Here is a 17,533-nt window from a genome sequence, read left to right as displayed (position 1 = left end):
ATTTCTACCCGAGGAACGCTTCCTCCACATCAAGGCACTAGTAACTTCCTTCGTGATGCAACCCAGACAAAAAGCCCTCAAAGTTCAGATGGCGCTGTGCAACTCCACTGGGCACTCTGCCGAGCTACGTCTCCGGCGTTTTCAACTTTGGTTTCTGTCTGTATTTCATTCAAATGTGGGCAATGTGCTAACAATTGCACCTCCAATCCTTGTGTCCCTTCAATGGTGGACAAAAAAGGGTCAACCTGCTGTCCGGAGTCCCCTTCCAGAGACCCCAACCTTCTGCATGGTTGAGAACAGACACATCCTTATGGGGCTGGGGAGCCCATTGCGGGGATCTTCAAGCTCAAGGCCTGTGGTCACCGAGGCAATGCCAGATGCACATCAACCTTTTAGGGTTCCTGGCGGTGTTTCAGGCTCTCAAATCCTTCCAGCCGTCCCTGATAGGCAAGGTTGTCTAAATCAGCCTTGACAATACTACTGCAATCAGTTACTTAAACTGTTAGGGAGTGACAGTCTCCTGCTTCCTTTGCATGCTCAGTCTGCAAATTTGGAATTGGGCCATAAACACAATAGATAGGCCTGGTTGCAATCCACATCAAAGGAGTGGAGAACACCTTGGTGGACCATCTCAAGCAGGTCCTCACTTTATCTGCAGCAACACGAATGGAGGTCAACCTTAAATACCTCCATCTGTTGTTCCAGGCCTGGGGTACACCAGAGATAGACCTGTTTGCAACGCTTGCGAACAAAAAGTGCCTCCAGTACTGCTCAAGGGCTGGTATTGGCTGCAGCTCCAGAGGGAATGCATTCCAATTCAGGGGGCTGAATGTTTCTATACATTTCCCCTCTGTTGAACAGAGTTCTAGCGAAAATCCTTCAAGAATCTGCAAACTGCATCCTGATTGCTCCATGGTGGCCCCCGACAGCCATGGCGCTCAGATTGTAGAAAGGTTGCCACAGACGTCTGCATCAGCACGAGGATCTTCTGAAAGAAAACAGAAGGCTCTGCCATCCCGACATAAGGACTCTGAACTTGACCACATGGAGTATAGGCTCCTGAATGACATCCTCCTCAGTGACAGAAAGAAATCTACTCATATAAATTACAACAGCTAGTGGAAGCAGTTCAGACTTTATGCTCAGAAACACAGTTTCCTGCCTCATTCCACTACCTCCTGGGAGGTCTTGCTTTACCTCACATCTCTGAAGCACCGTAACCTGGCCAATGTTTCCATCAAAGTTCACCTGGCTGGTATTTCTTCTCACCATCCCGGATGGGACGGGGTAACTGTCTTCTCTCATCTGGACTCTTAAGAGATTCCTTAAGGTGTTAAACTACTTGCCTATCTGGCAGCCCAATGATCAATGGAGCCTGTCCTGTCAGCCCTGACGGAGCCTCCAATTGAGCCCGTGGCTATGGCACCTCCTAAATTAGTAACACTGAAAACATCCTTTTTATTAGCCTTAACGTCTGCTCACCGTGTCAGTGAACTAAATGCTCTTCAGGTAGACTTCCCCTATGCAAAGTTTCATGAGGACAAAGTGGTGCTTTGCTTGGACCCTGACTTGAGGCCTAAAGTGGTCACTGACTTCCATATTAATAGTGACATCATCTTACCTACCCACAATGCCTCTCTAGCACTCATTGCATTCCCTGGATGCAAGACATGCTCTCCTCTTCTACTTGAAACTGACCAAGCCCTATAGAAAGACAAAATGGCTTTTTTAAGTTATAAGGGTAACATGAAAGGTTACCAAATATCAAGACAGAGGCTCCTCCACTGGATCGTGGAGTTGGTTTTTTGGCTTACAAGCACCAAAAAGTGGACCCTCCTAAAACCATTTGGCCCATTCTACTGGAGCTTATGCTACTTCTGCTGCCCACATGGCAGGAATCAAGCTCAGAGACATCTTCACTGCAGCAGCCTGGTCCTCTGAGCATACCTTTGTCAAGCATTACTACGCACTGGACCTTCATGCTGCAGCTCAGGCCAATTTCGGGAGGGGTGTGCTGAAAAGCATCTTACTTTAGCATACTTACACCTGCCTCCAGACTGACAGCTCATTAGTTACCCACTCTTGTGAGTGCATCGGATCACGATCTAGGTAAACCGGTTGCTCACCTGTAACTATTGATCTGGAAGTGATCTGTTGCAGTCATAAGACCCTCCCACCGGCCCCACAGCAGTATGCGAGGTGACAATATATTTGTAGAGTTAAAAAGACACTATTTACCTTGTCGAAATGTACACTGCTTCTGTACAATGTTTGGATTCCTATGTCGGTCCTCCAAGAACTGAGGAGAAAATGCTACCCCTCCCAAACTGAGAAAACACACCAAGTGCAATGCGCTTCGAGGAGCAAGTCAATTCTGCCGGAATGGTCCCATGCAGGTGCAGAACCCAGTCTTATGATTGCAATGGATCACTTTCGGATCAATAGTTAGAGGTGAGCAACCTGTTTTTCATTGCTTCTGTGACACCAGTAGGTCTGTCAGACAAAATTCTGCAGTAGGAGGAGGAGTGGAAAGAGAAAGAGGAGAAAAGGAGTATAAGCATGTCCTTGAATACTTTTACTGTAATTGTTTTAGACTAAGTGGCTGAGATCTATAAGTCAAGCTGTGGACCAGGCCTTAAAAGGGACATCTGACTTGCCTCCATATGGGAGTGGTGGAAATATTCAGAGGCAAGAGCCTCCCATCTCCCGAAGTGCCAGATACACTTTTTACAAGGATCCACGGCTTAAGGATGCAACTTATGATGGGCGATGGCTTTCTGGGAAACCACATGGCAGGTAAAACTTTGTGCAAAAGTTTTGATGTACATGTCAGTTTGATAGGAGGTTCTATTTACCTACATTTATAGCAGGAAACCCTGACCCTATGCTTGCTTAACCCCAAACTTTAAAGCGCAGCTCATAATGTCCTGATCTTGAAAGTTGTAATAATCCTGCATAAAATGTGTTATGAACTTCCAAATGATAAATTGGTCAAATTATGGTGCTCTATATGTTGCAGAGGAGTCTTGAAATGGGCTGATGGAAGGATGTATTCTGGCATGTTCCGAAATGGCTTGGAAGATGGGTAAGAACCAAGAACAGTTTGGGGATCAGGAAGGGAAGGGAAATCTTTTTACTCCTAAAGGCTGATTGACTTAGCACCAGTTAAGTACTATGTGATCTGCCTTTTGCTGAAGGCTCTGTTGTGTACCCTTTTGCTTGAATATCAAATGAATGTTGAGCATCATCATGTGAATCTAATTTAGTTACTGTAATAAGCAGCTTGCAGTGTAAAATACAATTTCTTTTTCTTACTTTCTCCTTCCAATGGTCCAGAAGCTGAGTGTTCTGTAGTGGGTTTGCAGTCATGAACAACTATCATAGCCATGTCATTGAGTTAGAAAGAAGTTTAAAAAGAAAGGAATCCCTCTAAAACTGCATAATAGTTGCTATGGAATTCTGAATGGTGTGTGTGTGTAAATTTTCTAGTCTTCGTAATTATGGAAGAAAATAGTAAAGAATTTGGGGAGAGGTGTGGGGGGCGGGGGGCAGGCTTCCAACAATTTCTCTTTTCTTCCCTCTGCCTATATATACCTGTTTTTTAATGTCTCATTGTTTTGGCATAAGGATAAAAGCCAATGTAAAAAATCAAATGTTTCAATCAAATTCAAATAGGCAACACACATGTTGCATATGGAAAACATGCCAATTCTCCCACTTTTCATAATTTATTTTGATCACAACATTTGGATATCTGGTCTCAAAGTGTGGGATTTTGGAACACTGAATTTTCACCCTTATATTTACAATTAATAGCTAGGTTCATAATGTGGGGGGAAATATGTTTTTTAACATATTAAAAGTGCATTTGCCTGCACTTTAATCCAGACAAAAATGACATTTGTGACTGGGGTTGTCTCCTAAATCTCATACAGCATTTTTAATAGTATTACTCCATTAAGCAACTCACCATTGGGTAGTGTTGCTATTTTTTTTGTCCTGTGAGAAGTTTAAAATGCTCTCTTATTGGCTGTGATTATGATATCAATATAACTTATGATATCAAAATCAACTTCCCTGCAGCCTTCTGATATTTGTGGGAGGACTAACTGAATTGTGTGGATTTGTGCTGATTACTGAAAATGGCTGAAAAAGGATTTGTAAACAGAAATTCAGGAGATCTGCCAATTGTAGATCCTGCATGATCACAAGTTCATTCACTGGCAATTAAGATTACATTGGAGTGGAGATGAAGGGAATGGCGACCACAAGGTCTTCTATTTCTGTCAGTGCTGGTGAAATCTGCCTCCAGGGAAGGAGAAATCTCTTGAAAATAAAAGGCAAATATTATTATACTTGCATGAATTAACTCATGTCTCTGAGGTAAATGGGGAAACTGGATCAATCACATAGGCCTTGGCTTCTTAGCTGTGACAGTGGCTGCCTCTTCCTTCATTCCTTCTATCTGACAGTGGTTTTCTTCCTTCATTTTACGATGGATGTGTGAACCGGTCTGGCGGTCCAGAGGTTCGGTCTGGAGGTTCGGGGGTTTGGGATCAAACCAAACACACACATCCCGCTGGTTCCATCTGGACTGCCAGACAGGTCCACAATTTTTTTTTTGAATTTTTTAAAAATATATTTAAAATAGCTGTAGCCCCTTCGGGGGACTTCCTGGAGGCCGCGGGGGTTGTGTGTCCGCAAAGGTTCCCCCCGCCAGCCTCTCTAATCACCGCCGCAGCCGGGTAAGTTGAGTATTTTTTGCCCTTTCGGGCCTTTGTAAAGGCGCACGGCGGCCATTTTGGCCACCGCCACACATGCGTACATGGCCTCTTCAAGGCCTGGCATGGCCTATGGCCTTGCAGAGGTCATTTTTGCATGCATGGTGGCCATTTCGCCATAGGCCATGCCAGGCCTTGCACAGGCCATGTACGCATGTGCGGCGGTGGTCAAAATGGCCACTGCACGCCTTTACGGAGGCCCAAAATGGCCAAAAATACTCAACTTACCCAGCCGCGGCAGTGATTTGAGTGGCCGGCGGCAGGAGGGAACCTTCGTGGACCCCCTCCCCCTGCAGCCTCCAGGAAGCCCCCCAAAGGGTCTACAGGTGTTTTAAAAATATTAAATTTTAAAAAAATTGTGGGAACCTCCCCCCACCTCCGACCGGACCTGGTTCGATGGGGGCCGGACCGAACTTGGCCAGTCTATTTCAAGTTCAGTCCAGACTTGAACCGAACCAAGCTAGCCAGGTCTGTGCACGCCCCTACATTTTACCTCAGAACTTCTAAGCCTCAGTGCTTCTATTTGGCTTTTACAACCCTCCAACATTGCACCTCATAAGCAGAAGAGGTTGTTAAGTTCCTTGTAAGGGCCAGAGGAACCACAACTTGTAGCCATGACAAGGAGACATCCAGGGCCAGCCCAAGGATTGGGGGCACCCCTGGCAAAGCCTGGCTTTGGTACCTCCTGCACAAGCGCTACCGGAACAGATTGCATGTGATTCAGGCAGTCGGCACCTTTCCCAACTTGGCATCCTAGTTTACCTGGAGTGATCGGGCCCTGCAGACATCCAACTGGTGCTACTTTACCTACCAAATGAGGATGAAACAAAATGGAAGAAGAGGCCACTGTCACATGTTTGTTTATGATTTGATTTATATACCGTCCCTCCACAAATAGCTCAGGGCAGTTTAAATATAAAAAGTGTATATTTGTTGCCTAGCTGCTCATGTCTATGATCTTCATATTGGCAGGCATGGTGAATACAAGATGCCAAACAAAATACTGAACAAGAATGATCGCTATGTTGGATATTGGAAAGAGGGCAAAATGTGTGGACAAGGAATCTACAGGTAAGGTATACCATGTTTTCGCACCAAGAACCCACCCACAGCAAGTACCGGCACCAATGTTCTAATTTTTTTCATCTGTGTGTGGAATTAGATCTGTTCTTGGCGGCAGTATCAAGGCAGTGTGTGCGGGCATTCATTCAGGGTGGGGCCTTCCCAATTCAGCCTGAGCGGGATCTACAATTAAACTGAGCAGACATCAAAAAATGTGTGAGCGTGCGCACATGCACACGCCTTAGAGGGGACACTGGCCTTCACCTGCTTCGAGTCTGCCATTTTGAGCGGTCCTTGTTCAAAATGAATTTTTAAAACCCCACCCAGCTGCTCTCCTCACTCTGCCTTGCCTTGCGGCCTCCTCTGCAGCACTCTTGTCAGCCACACTCTGCCGCTCCTCCCCCACCCCACCCCGACTGCTTAGTACGTGCAGCACTGCGATCCATCACCTCTCTTCTTGTTCTCACATGCCTCTCATTTAGTATCCAGCTCATGTGGTGCTGGGAAGTTTGGTCGCTTCTCATTACTTGAACAAGGAGGGAGGCGATGGAACTCCTTAGTGCTGCAATTACCAAGCAGATGGGTGGGGGAAGGAGTGGTGGCAGCAGAGGAGTGTGGCTGACAGGAGTGCTGCTCGCCCCCAGCCCACACCCTCCTGCGAATAGCCCTGAGTGCGTCTTATCCACTCACTTGCTCAAAGACCCTGCCGAGAATTCCCAGCAAGGCATGGGATCAGAGCAGGCTGTGCAAATATTTTGTTAGATCGCCTGCACCCTTTCAAGTTTATGCTCTCTGTTTGAAAAAAACTGTAGAATCCATGGGTTTTTGTTGTGAAAATATGGTAAACAACATATGGGTTATTTTGAAAGGCACAATAAATGGTCCAAGAGGGAGTAGCAGTTAAGCCATTATTATTATTATTATTTTTACATTTATATCCCGCTCTTCCTCCAATGAGCCCAGAGCGCTGTACTACATCCTTGAGTTTCTCTTTCACAACAACCCTGTGAAGTAGGTTAGGCTGAGAGAGAAGTGACTGGCCCAGAGTCACCCAGCTAGTATTATGGCTGAATGGGGATTTTAACTCGGGTCTCCCCGGTCCTAGTCCAGCACTCTAACCACTACACCAGGATTGTTTCACACACAATGCTTCTCCTTCATAGAAAGCACTTCTGCGCATGACACCTTTTAGATCATGCGTGTGACAATCACTTGCATGGGTTTTTCACAGTGTGTACATCTGTTGGGCTGCTTCACATCATCCTGTGGGCACACCACTGCAACATATATGTATGTGTGAAATGGTCACATGTACAGTCTACACACACCCTTCATACTATTTCATACCTCTGCATGAAAAACAAGATAAAGACATTCTTTCCAGTAGAAAAACATGTAATGTCAAATATTACATATTTTTTAACATATGTATGTGACACTTTAGATTTTCACCAGGGATTATGGTAGAATTGATCCATCGCAAATTGTAATTAGTGTAAGTAATCTACCATGGCTTTCACATTCCCACAGAAAGGTTAATATTCACATACATATCCACTTGCAACCATGTCTGTTGTCTTTGGCGCAACTGCTTTCGTTGTCTTATAAACTTTCCTTTGAATTCATCATACATCTTTTTCAAGGGGAAGAGGAAAGGAAGGGTTTAAAATGGAAGTTGTTAATGGTTTGTGGGTAACCACATGTTGCTTCATTCATATCCGAAACCCTACCGTTAATCCAGTTTTAAGAATGGAAGTAAAATTGCTTTTAAAAGCCTTGGAGGGGTGGGGTGGGAACTGTTATTTATCTGTGACAATCCTCAGACTTAGTATGTACAAAGAAAAATGCTCTTTGTTGCAGCTACACCACTGGAGAAGTATATGAAGGGAGCTTTCAGGATAACATGCGTCATGGCCATGGCCTCCTGCGCAGTGGCAAACTGACTTCTTCCTCTCCCAGTATGTTCATTGGCCAGTGGGTGATGGATAAGAAGACTGGATATGGGGTATTCGATGATATCACAAGGTAAATGGATCCCTGACATTCTAATCAAGTATGCGAAGTAATGAATTCCAAGATAAAGAACTGTTTAGAATCTTTTATTTTTGTGTAGATTTTAAAACTGGCTGACATTCACTAAAGAATATTTATTTATTTATTTATTTACTTACTTACTTATAGCTTTGGTCATGCTAGATCATAGCTTAACAATTAGTTTTTCTGGGCAATCCTGTATTCTGGTTAGGCCAGGGTCCTGGTCCAATCTTATATCAGTCCAGCACAGGAGGGAAGAAGAAAAGTGTGGTCTTTTAAAAAGAAAAACCGAGAGGAAATTAATTGTGTAAAACTTGAGTGGCACTAGGGATGTGCATGGAACCTGTTCTGTGCACTCCTCGGAGGGTGGGGTGGGTGGGTGGGTGTTGCTTTAAGTGGCAGGGAAGGTGCTGCCTGCCAGCCCCCACCCCACTGGCGCTTTCCCAAAAAGCGGGCGCATGGGGCTGCAGCGTGCCTTCTTGCAGCCCGGACCAGCGCCACCACGCAAATGACCGATGCGCTGCAGCCCCACATGCCTACTTTTTGGAAGAGCCTCGGCAGGGGGAAAGCGGTGGGGTAGCAACTGGTAGGCAGCGCCTTTTGTGCCATTTAAAGCAAACACACATACACCCCACCCTCTGAACTGGTTCGGACACTGGTTGCCAGAACCGGTTCGGCACTCCTAGAATGGAGCACTAAATAGTTCCGTGCATATCCCTAAGTGGCACAAAGCAGCCTGATGCTATGAGCCTTATTTTCCTAAAAAATTAGGTTGCTTTGGTGGATAATAGTGCTCTCCTGTCCCTCCAGGGGAGAAAAATATATGGGAATGTGGCAAGATGACCTTTGCCAAGGCAATGGTGTTGTGGTAACACAGTTTGGATTGTATTACGAAGGAGCCTTTAACAACAATAAAATGATGGTGAGTTTATGTAATCTATTATATTTTGAAGAGTTTGTGTGAAATAAAGTCTTACTTCTTGATGACTTAAAGATACCATATTTTTCATGAACAATCCTGCCACTGAAATTAGCTGAATGCACTACTTTTTACACTGGAATGTGTTCAGGGAAAGATTTAAAATTGTTTTTGTATTTTTTAGAAGAAACTCTGAATATAATCATATTTTAATTGCTGTTCTCAACAAATTTAATGCTTAGTAATCAGATCAATAATTCCAAAATAACATTATGTCATAGGAACATAGGAAACTGCCGTATACTGAGTAAGACCATTGGTCTATCTAGCTCAGTATTGTCTTCACAGACTGACAGCGGCTTCTCCAAGGTTGCAGGCAGGAATCTCTCTCAGCCCTGTCTTGGAGAAGCCAGGGAGGGAACTTGGAACCTTCTGCTCTTCATCCCCTGAGGGCTTCATCCCCTGAGGGGAATATCTTGCAGTGCTCACACATCAAGTCTCCCATTCATATGCAACCAGGGCAGACCCTGCTTAGCTATGGGAACAAGTCATGCTTGCTACCACAAGACCAGCTCTCCAAGAAAAGCAGCTCTTTCTCAGATTCAGATTTACTATGATTTAAATTTACTGTATATGGTCATTATTCAATAAATATTCAATAATCTTTGCAGTTGAAATCCTACATATTTCAAGCTGCTCCTTTACTTCCCTTTAATTAAAAACTATATTACATATACTTAATTTCTTCAATGAGAAGTGTAATCTATGCAAAATGGCTTTGCCCAATCAATGATAGGCTTCACCTACTAGTTTAATACGTTTTGGGTTTTAAAATAAAATTGTCACACATCAGTGAGTTGCATACAAGTCAGTGTTATGACAGGGGTAGCATTGCTAGCAGACTTCAACCTTGTTTTGGCCTTTGAAAGCAAAATATTGAAATGTAACTAAGCAGTGTTTTGTACTGATTATTCAAGAGCTTTGTGTAGTGGCCCCTATAACAATTTACATTTTCTTGCATTCCCCCCCTGCCCTCCCCCCAAGTATTTATCACTGCTTATATAAGAACTATTTCTCATATGCTTTGGGTTAATTGTGATACTTATTTTTTGCAGGGAACTGGAGTCCTGCTTTCTGAAGATGACACAGTGTATGAAGGAGAGTTTTCCGATAATTGGACCCTTAATGGAAAGGTTGTGATTTTTTATTTTTGCGAAACCTGCTTTCTCTAGAACAGTTAAGAATGAGTTCATTATTTTTACTCTTCTGTTTTGTTTTTGTTTTCTCTCTCCATGCTATTCCTCCAAGGGAACATTGACTATGCCAAACGGAGACATGATTGAAGGTACCTTCAGTGGAGAGTGGGGATCTGGGATAAAAATTACTGGAACCTATTTCAAACCCAGTTTATATGAGCATGAGAAGGACCGACCCAAAACACTGTGAGTGGATGGGAGTTAGCTTCTCTTCAGACTGTTGTATGTGTTTACATGTAACCAACTAAGGCACCTGAGCACTACTATGTACTGTAATGCCGACTAATAGGTTGCAGATCTCAGCCTTTAGTGCCTTGTTTGTTGAAATCTAATTATTTAGCTAAAGCTCTTCTGGGAGTGCCGTGGAACTCCAGTTTTTCCTCTCTACAGTCCTTGGAAGACCAGGGCAGGATGTTGGAGAGGTATGTCTTATTTTCATACGAATAGGATATTTTTTTGTCTCAGAAAAGATTTAAGGGTTGAAAATGACATAAAACAAATAATGAGCTGAGAGTGGCTGGTGATGAGTGTGGTGAGAATATAACAATTGTATTTTGGAGATTTGATTGGTTACAGTCCTTAAAGACTGAGGAGTCCTTGCCCTTCCTAAGAAAATCCAAATAGGGGTTAATATAAACAGATACAAATATGAATATGATGACATACCACTTTTCAACAAAAGTTCCCAAAGCAGTTTACATAGATAAATAAATAAAATAAAATGGCCCCTTGTCCCCAAAGGGCTTACAGTCTCAAAAAGAAACATAAGATAGACACCAGCAACAGCCACTGGAGGGATGCTGTGCTGGGGATGGATAGGGCTAGTTGCTCTCCCCCTGCTAAATAAAGAGAATCTCCACTTTTAAAAAATGCCTCTTTGCTCTGTTAGCAGGGGATTCAAATGCACATACTGTATAAGAGAGTTGGAGATGAAAACTGAGTAACATGCTAGATTCATAAGAAATGGTTTTGGGCATTTTTATGTTATCAAAGGAATGTTGTGCTGGGGCAGGGGGGGGGATATGTAGCATGTCAGACCCATGCATTTTACCTAATTTGTCACCTCTGAAGCACTTCGCAGTGATTGTCAGTTCAACTTGTTTTGGAATTGTTAAGCAAAATATGTTTTATTTTTATGGATCATATAACACTTTATATCCCCCCCCCTTGGTTTTGTTCTATGTTCTCAAAAACATTTTCTATTTAATTTGTTTTGACATTGCTGACACCCAAATCTGAATGTGAAGCAGGCTTCCCTGCTGAACTGAACACAGATTCTTAGGAACTGTTTTTTACCTCACTAGGGGGTCTATGAATAAATGTATGTAGATGTCTGTGAAGTAAGAGTTGTCAGCTGTCCTTTTTAGGTCACCTTAATTTCAGAATGTATTGGTGTGTGGTGTGGGGGTGTTGTCTGAGGAAAGGGTTGGTGCTCACCTATCTAGATAGAGAGACCTTCAAGTAAAGGACTTGAAGTTAATTCAGAATTGGGGGATATCATGGTATAGTAGTACAGATGGACCTTGTTATCCCCAGTTTCATTATCCACGGTTGGGAAAATGACACCCATCCTCGGCATACAGAGGGGAAACACGTTGGCTTTGTGTATCCGTGGGTTGGGGTGGTCGGAAATGACCGCAGAGGTCATTTCTGGCTGCCATTTTAGGAATCTGAGCCACAAAATGGGTTCCCATTTAAAAACAACAACAAACACCACTCCAAAAACAAATTTTTGGCTGATCTTTGGCCATTTTCCTGCTGATTTTTCGCCACTTTAGAGGCATAGTGTGACTTGGGGGGAGCAGCAGAGACTGGTAAGGCGCTCCCTCTCACCCTAAAAACCAGCCATCTTTGGCCATTTTTTTTTAACCAAAAATGGCCGACCGGGCACCTAACCCCCATGATTCTATAAGAATCAATGATTCAATATTTGTGGGTTCGATATCCACAGAAGAGCCATGGGACGGAACCCCCGCAAATATTGAGGTCCACTTGTATTGTAATAAAGCTTCCAGACATCAGCCTAAATGTCTTTGATCCTTTCCAGTTGAGCTTTCAGCTTGAGTAAGTAGTATCTTGATTATTGAAAGGAGAAACGGCAATCCAGTTGTTCTTACTAGGCATAGGAAGCTGCCTTATAGTGAACCAGACCATTGGTCCATCTAGCTCAGTATTGTTTATACTAGGCGTGCACAGCTCAAATGCTCTGGTTGGCCGGAGCCGAGGTCAATTTTCAGCATGATATAATGTGCTTGGGCCAAGGTAAATTATTATTACATTACAATTAATTAACAATAGCAATGAAAGTAATTATTAGCTTCTTGTGGATCTTTTCCCTCTGTCAAGCTGGTGGGTCCCTTAACTAAGGATAGTGGCCAGAAAATAGGCCCTGTCCCTCCTCAGTCAGTGGGGCACCTGGAATGCCTGCCAGCCCCAAACAAATGCCAAGTCCTCTCCTTTCCCTAAATTGCTGCTGTTTTCAGGCTGTAATCCTAAGCACGTTTGCTTGAGAGTAAGCCTTACTGGGTACATTGTGGGATATATTTCCAAGTAAACATGTATAGGATGGTGTTGTTTGGAGAGGATGCCCCCCCCCCCCGAGATGAGGGAACTGACCAAAAGAGCTGCTGCTGCTGGTCAGTGGGACAAGCCAAGAGCTTTTCATTACTGCTACCGCTGCTGCTTCTGCTGTTGCAGGATATTCCTACCTGGGGGCCAGATCTGGCACATATGTTGTGCAGGACTGATTTACACTGACTGGCAGCAGCTCTCCAAGGTTTTGGGCAGGGGTCTTTCCCAACCCATCCTGGATCTTTGGCTTCTGATACAGGAGAAGATGAACAAAATGGAAACAAAGCTGTACTCAGGCAAGATGTAGATGAACATGGTTGGTGGACTTACTCTTCTAGTTAATTAGGTACAGTGTAAGAGTTCTGGATTCTGCACTGCTTTTGGAAAAGCAAAGGGTGACTCTGAGTAGAAATGCTTTCTGATCTCGGTTTATGACCTGCCAACTGTACCAGTTATCCATCCTTTTTTAATTTTCAGGATCAGTTGCCTCCATGCACATTATATGGGACTGCTCTTGGAAAGTATTTGGAAACTTCAGTTGGTGTCAGTTGAAGACAATAGCCCATCTCTTGTAGGAGTGGTTTGGTGGGATTACATAAGACAGTGCTGGGACAACTACGCTGGCTGTTAGCATTCAGATGCAATTCAAAACATTGATAGTAATTACTGAGGCCATGAACAGCCTGGGTCATGGGTTAGAGAGCATCTTTCTTTACAGTAGCCTACCCATCAGTTGGCAGGGAATGCTCCAATAACTGGAGTATAACCTGGATCATACTTCAGGTATCATCTTTTGGTTGTGACATGTAGCAGCACTAAGGGGAGCAGGGCTTTTTCCAGCACCTGGTATTGTGAAACTCCTTCCCTAAAGATGCCAGCAAGAGCCCGGGCTTTCAGGAAGGCTTCCAAGATTTATTACGATGGAGATCTTATAAAGAATTCTAGGGGTCCCCCACATATGGCACCCTGACAGCTAAGAGAAGGATATAAATATATGCTAGTAGTCATTGTCAGGATTTGTTGACAATTGTAACTTATCAGAAGTAGCAAAAATAGACAAGTCACTGAAGTGCTCTTCCTTATCTTTAAAAGCAATGAGTAATCTGTACATAGGCAAAATAGTTTACTTTATCTCATAGTGTCAACCCAGTTTTGTGATCTGTTGTATGTCATTCTCAATCCTCCCCCTCCCCCCTAAAAAAACAAAGGCAAAAAAAAAAAAATCAAATGCATATAAATAAGTAAACCTCTCAAGCATCTTTCCCCTTGACTTTCAATAATTGTGGGTCAACAATTGCAGGGCCACTCCCAAATATAAGATATTTATTTAACAGTGCTAAGCAGTAACGACAGTATGCTATCCATGTTATCCACTCCAGCAGAATAAACTTAGATACATAACTAGATTTGGGCAGACAAGACAATATAGTCTATGATCTGCAACCCACTCTGTCTTTTCCTTTGAGTTAATGGTAGTGCTAACGTGCTGTGTGTCCCATCCCATCCCACCTGTAAGTACACACAAGGCCCAAGGAAAAGCTGGGCCATGCCATGTAGGTCAGTCAGGATTGCAGAACCCTGGACAGCTCTAAAGGGGCAACTTGCTCCAACAAGGGGCAGAGGAGGACTGAGGTCTTTACTACTTCCAAGCTCAGATTACCCCACCCAGGCTCAACTTCCCTGCCTAGAAAGCAGAGAGATTTAAAGGGACAGTGCTGTGGCCTGGAGTTTTCTCTGCTCCATCATGTCCCTCCTGGTCTCTTGTTGACTTTGGGGGCTCTGGCTCCAGAGTCTCCTTCCTGATATTGGGGCCTGAGACTGGATTTTCCAACCTGACTGCTCTCTTCTTCTTCCTCAATTTTATATTTGCATAATTTATACACATTGCAGAGTACTTAATTTTTCTTGGTGCAGAATGTGTTTTGTCCCTTGTCCATGACCTCACTGAAGATCCAGAAACTGTCCCTGAGGCCTTTTTCTTCCTTTGTTCAGTTTCCATTGGCACCATGACGTCTTGTGGCTGCATATATTTAGGAGCAATTGCTCACATCGGTCTGTTTTGAGATGTGTCGGTAAGATAATACATTTAGTTGCTTTTCAATGTTACCAGGCGGAAGCTTGGAATCCTTGCTGTTCCTGCTGATGAAAAGTGGAAGGCAGTGTTTGAGGAATGCTGGCACCAGCTAGGCAGTGAGCAACCGGGCCATGGAGACAGGTGGAAGGCTTGGGATAACATTGCTGTTGCCCTGACAACCAATCGGCGTCAACACAAGGACAGGTTAGTAGGGACAAAAGTATTTCAAGCATCATCACAAAATATATTTCATCATAATATGGGGTTCAGTCATCATTCGATTTCACATTCAGATAAATTTCTGAAAATTTACTGTGATGTAAACTGGAAAATGTGCAGCTTCTTTACATTTATGCACATAGGTAAATGCATAATCTTCTGTATATACTTTTCAGAAGCGTTTGCAGTCCTATATGTTATGAGTTAATGGCTTCTTGTGGCGTACAAATAAGCTCAGGAAAGGCTCTAACAAATATTTAGATATTTTGCTTGCTTTTACCCCTCTGCTTTCTATAATTGTTTATATATTAGTGAAGTTATAGTAAAAAATAAATCTAAGTGGGAAAGGCGGAAATGGATGTAGCAAAAGAGGAAATTAGAAATTAGATATAAAAATTGCTTGCAGATGAGAGCAAATGGCTAGCAAAAGCTTAGGTCAGTTGTCGAGCTACAGAAAAATAAATTATACAATGGCATGCAGAAAATGGCAATGTTCCTATGAATAGCTGTAAGAAGGCTGCATCAAGTCTTGACAGCTGAATGTTAGACACAGAAGAGAGTAATTTTGATGCATTTAAAAACTGTTCTGGAATTTTAAAAAACTAAAATTTCTAAAGTAAATTTAGGTAGTAAGTGAATTGAGAAGGAAGGGGATGGGTGTGACAAGGACCATGGAAGATGTTAAACTGCAAACTTAGAAGACAGACAAAGAAGAGATGTGCAGTTAAGAATGAACTCAATTCTGTTAAGTACACTTTTAAAGCTCTTTGAGGTGTTTTTTTTCCTATTGGGCAGCATCCAGACTAAGACTTGCATGAGCAGAACTGTCTGCTTGTACAAATCTTTGTGTGGCTGCTGCCCATTATTCTGTGCGAATGTTTTCCGTATGTCTTCTACATTTTCATTTTATTTAGCTCATTGTAAACCATTTGAAGAAAACCTTAGCACTTACTGTATGAATATGTATGTCTCTTCTGTTGTTGCAGTCTGGAACTTTTGAGTAGGTCACATACGCAAACGCTAGAAAGTTTGGAGTTCATTCCACAACATATTGGTGCCTTCACACTGGAAAAATATGACAACATCAAGAAATATCTAATAAAGGTATTCTGACCATCATTGACTATTGATGTTTTCTCTATAAGCCAGAATGTAAATAGTTTTGATGCTTTTCCTTGGCTGAGCTGATCCGCTAGTTGGTATCAAAACAATATAAATGGTTGCTGCATTCATTGATGTGTTAACAGTTTTGCCAGCATCCTGCTTTTAATCGCACTTATCTAACTGATTTTTAAACAGTGAGCCAGTAGAAAATGTCTCTACATGCTTTTTTTGAGACAACTAGAATACTATTGCATGTTTATGTGATGTATAATTGCTGAGGCACTGTCCCTCAGATTCTGCATTCTTGCTAAAATCCTTTTTACTGGATATTGGTTGTGAAAAATAAGTTGGTAAATTACCGTTCCCAGTTCTTCTCCAACCCTGCTACAAACTTTTACAGCCTGCAAGAGTTTGATAACATTTTTGGTCGATATTGTAAGAACATAAATTTTGAGCAGTAGGATCTGGATCGAGATCCGTTGATATCCATAAGAATGGGTAATGTGCCTGCGCAGGACCCACTCAGTAACATGCCTCAGTTCGTTGAGGTGACAATGCCAAGCTCCCTTTAAAGGACCTTCACGACTTGTGTTTAATCTGCTTGGGAGAAAAACACAATGTCTCCAACTGCAAGATTTGCCTTTCCTTGAAACAAATGAGAAAAAAACAGGGCTTTGCACTGCCATTTACAATGAGGTGCTAAGTCCCTCGACATCAGGAGAACCCCACCCTTCAGATTCAACATCAGCTGTAAAGGCATCTACATCAACCCAGAAACCACTTCCTATGAAACAGCCTTCGACTCAGTGTGTTAGCATTGTACCGAATTCCAAAGCTTTCATCCTACTCATTCAACATCAGAGGGATCTAAAACTAAAATAAGACATTCAGACTTGGAGGATCCTCAGCCCTCCCATAGATCAAAGAAGCCCAAGACAGTGGACCTCACAAAAGAAAAGACACTGTCTCCTTTGAATCTGCAGATGTTCAAAAGTGTCCAATGGCCTTCGACATCGAAAGTTTTGGCATCGAAGGAGCCAGATCCGGTGACTGTTGAGTCTGTCGATATTAAACGTGTGTCGACACCTAGACTACGACACTGAAGACCCGATCTCTATCGCCAGCACCAATGCCGATAGATTCTCCACTGGCATTGACATCAGAAGCTCAACATCGAGAGGTACCCTCGCTTCTGACACAAACTCCTACGAATCTACATCAAGAAATGCTGTCCGTGTCGACTCGCACTCCTTTGACGCCCATAACTTGACCTCCTGTTTCAGCCCTGCATATGCGTGTATTGTCAGCGTTGAGACTGGTAACCCCTCGGTGTCTGGCTGACATACTGACCTTCAACATTGAGGATGAGGATAGGGAGGTGGCCTTAGATACGACAATGGCTCACATTTTGCTGTCTATTTTAGACTCTAATTTGAGCATCCCCCTCAGTGTTGACTTGCAAGGGCTTCCTGCAAACATCAGAAACGGGGAAGCCAAGGGAATCGGTCACTAA

General features: G+C 43.1%; 1 protein-coding gene across 8 annotated transcripts in view; it reads left to right on the top strand.

Moving 5' to 3' along the window:
• ALS2 (alsin Rho guanine nucleotide exchange factor ALS2) overlaps positions 1-17,533 on the top strand; it is a 98,439-nt gene that overhangs the window by 52,155 nt on the left and 28,751 nt on the right. For 7 of the 8 annotated variants that reach the window (XR_008312509.1, XM_053280047.1, XM_053279992.1 and 4 more), the window contains 9 exons: positions 2,594-2,796; positions 3,020-3,085; positions 5,754-5,852; positions 7,704-7,868; positions 8,649-8,799; positions 9,912-9,989; positions 10,105-10,238; positions 14,734-14,901; positions 15,903-16,020. Coding sequence is in view for 7 of the 8 variants with exons in the window: in XM_053280047.1 (XP_053136022.1) it covers positions 2,594-2,796; positions 3,020-3,085; positions 5,754-5,852; positions 7,704-7,868; positions 8,649-8,799; positions 9,912-9,989; positions 10,105-10,238; positions 14,734-14,901; positions 15,903-16,020 (1,182 nt within the window). In the remaining variant the exon portion in view is untranslated. The remainder of the gene's footprint in view (positions 1-2,593; positions 2,797-3,019; positions 3,086-5,753; positions 5,853-7,703; positions 7,869-8,648; positions 8,800-9,911; positions 9,990-10,104; positions 10,239-14,733; positions 14,902-15,902; positions 16,021-17,533) is intronic. The other variant, XM_053280039.1, reaches the window with a different exon arrangement.

The sequence above is a fragment of the Hemicordylus capensis genome, chromosome 1, assembly GCF_027244095.1.
Source record: "Hemicordylus capensis ecotype Gifberg chromosome 1, rHemCap1.1.pri, whole genome shotgun sequence".
Classification (NCBI taxonomy): domain Eukaryota; kingdom Metazoa; phylum Chordata; class Lepidosauria; order Squamata; family Cordylidae; genus Hemicordylus; species Hemicordylus capensis.
Note: the sequence above shows the minus strand (reverse complement) of the source record. Positions and strands in the feature narration are given on the sequence as shown.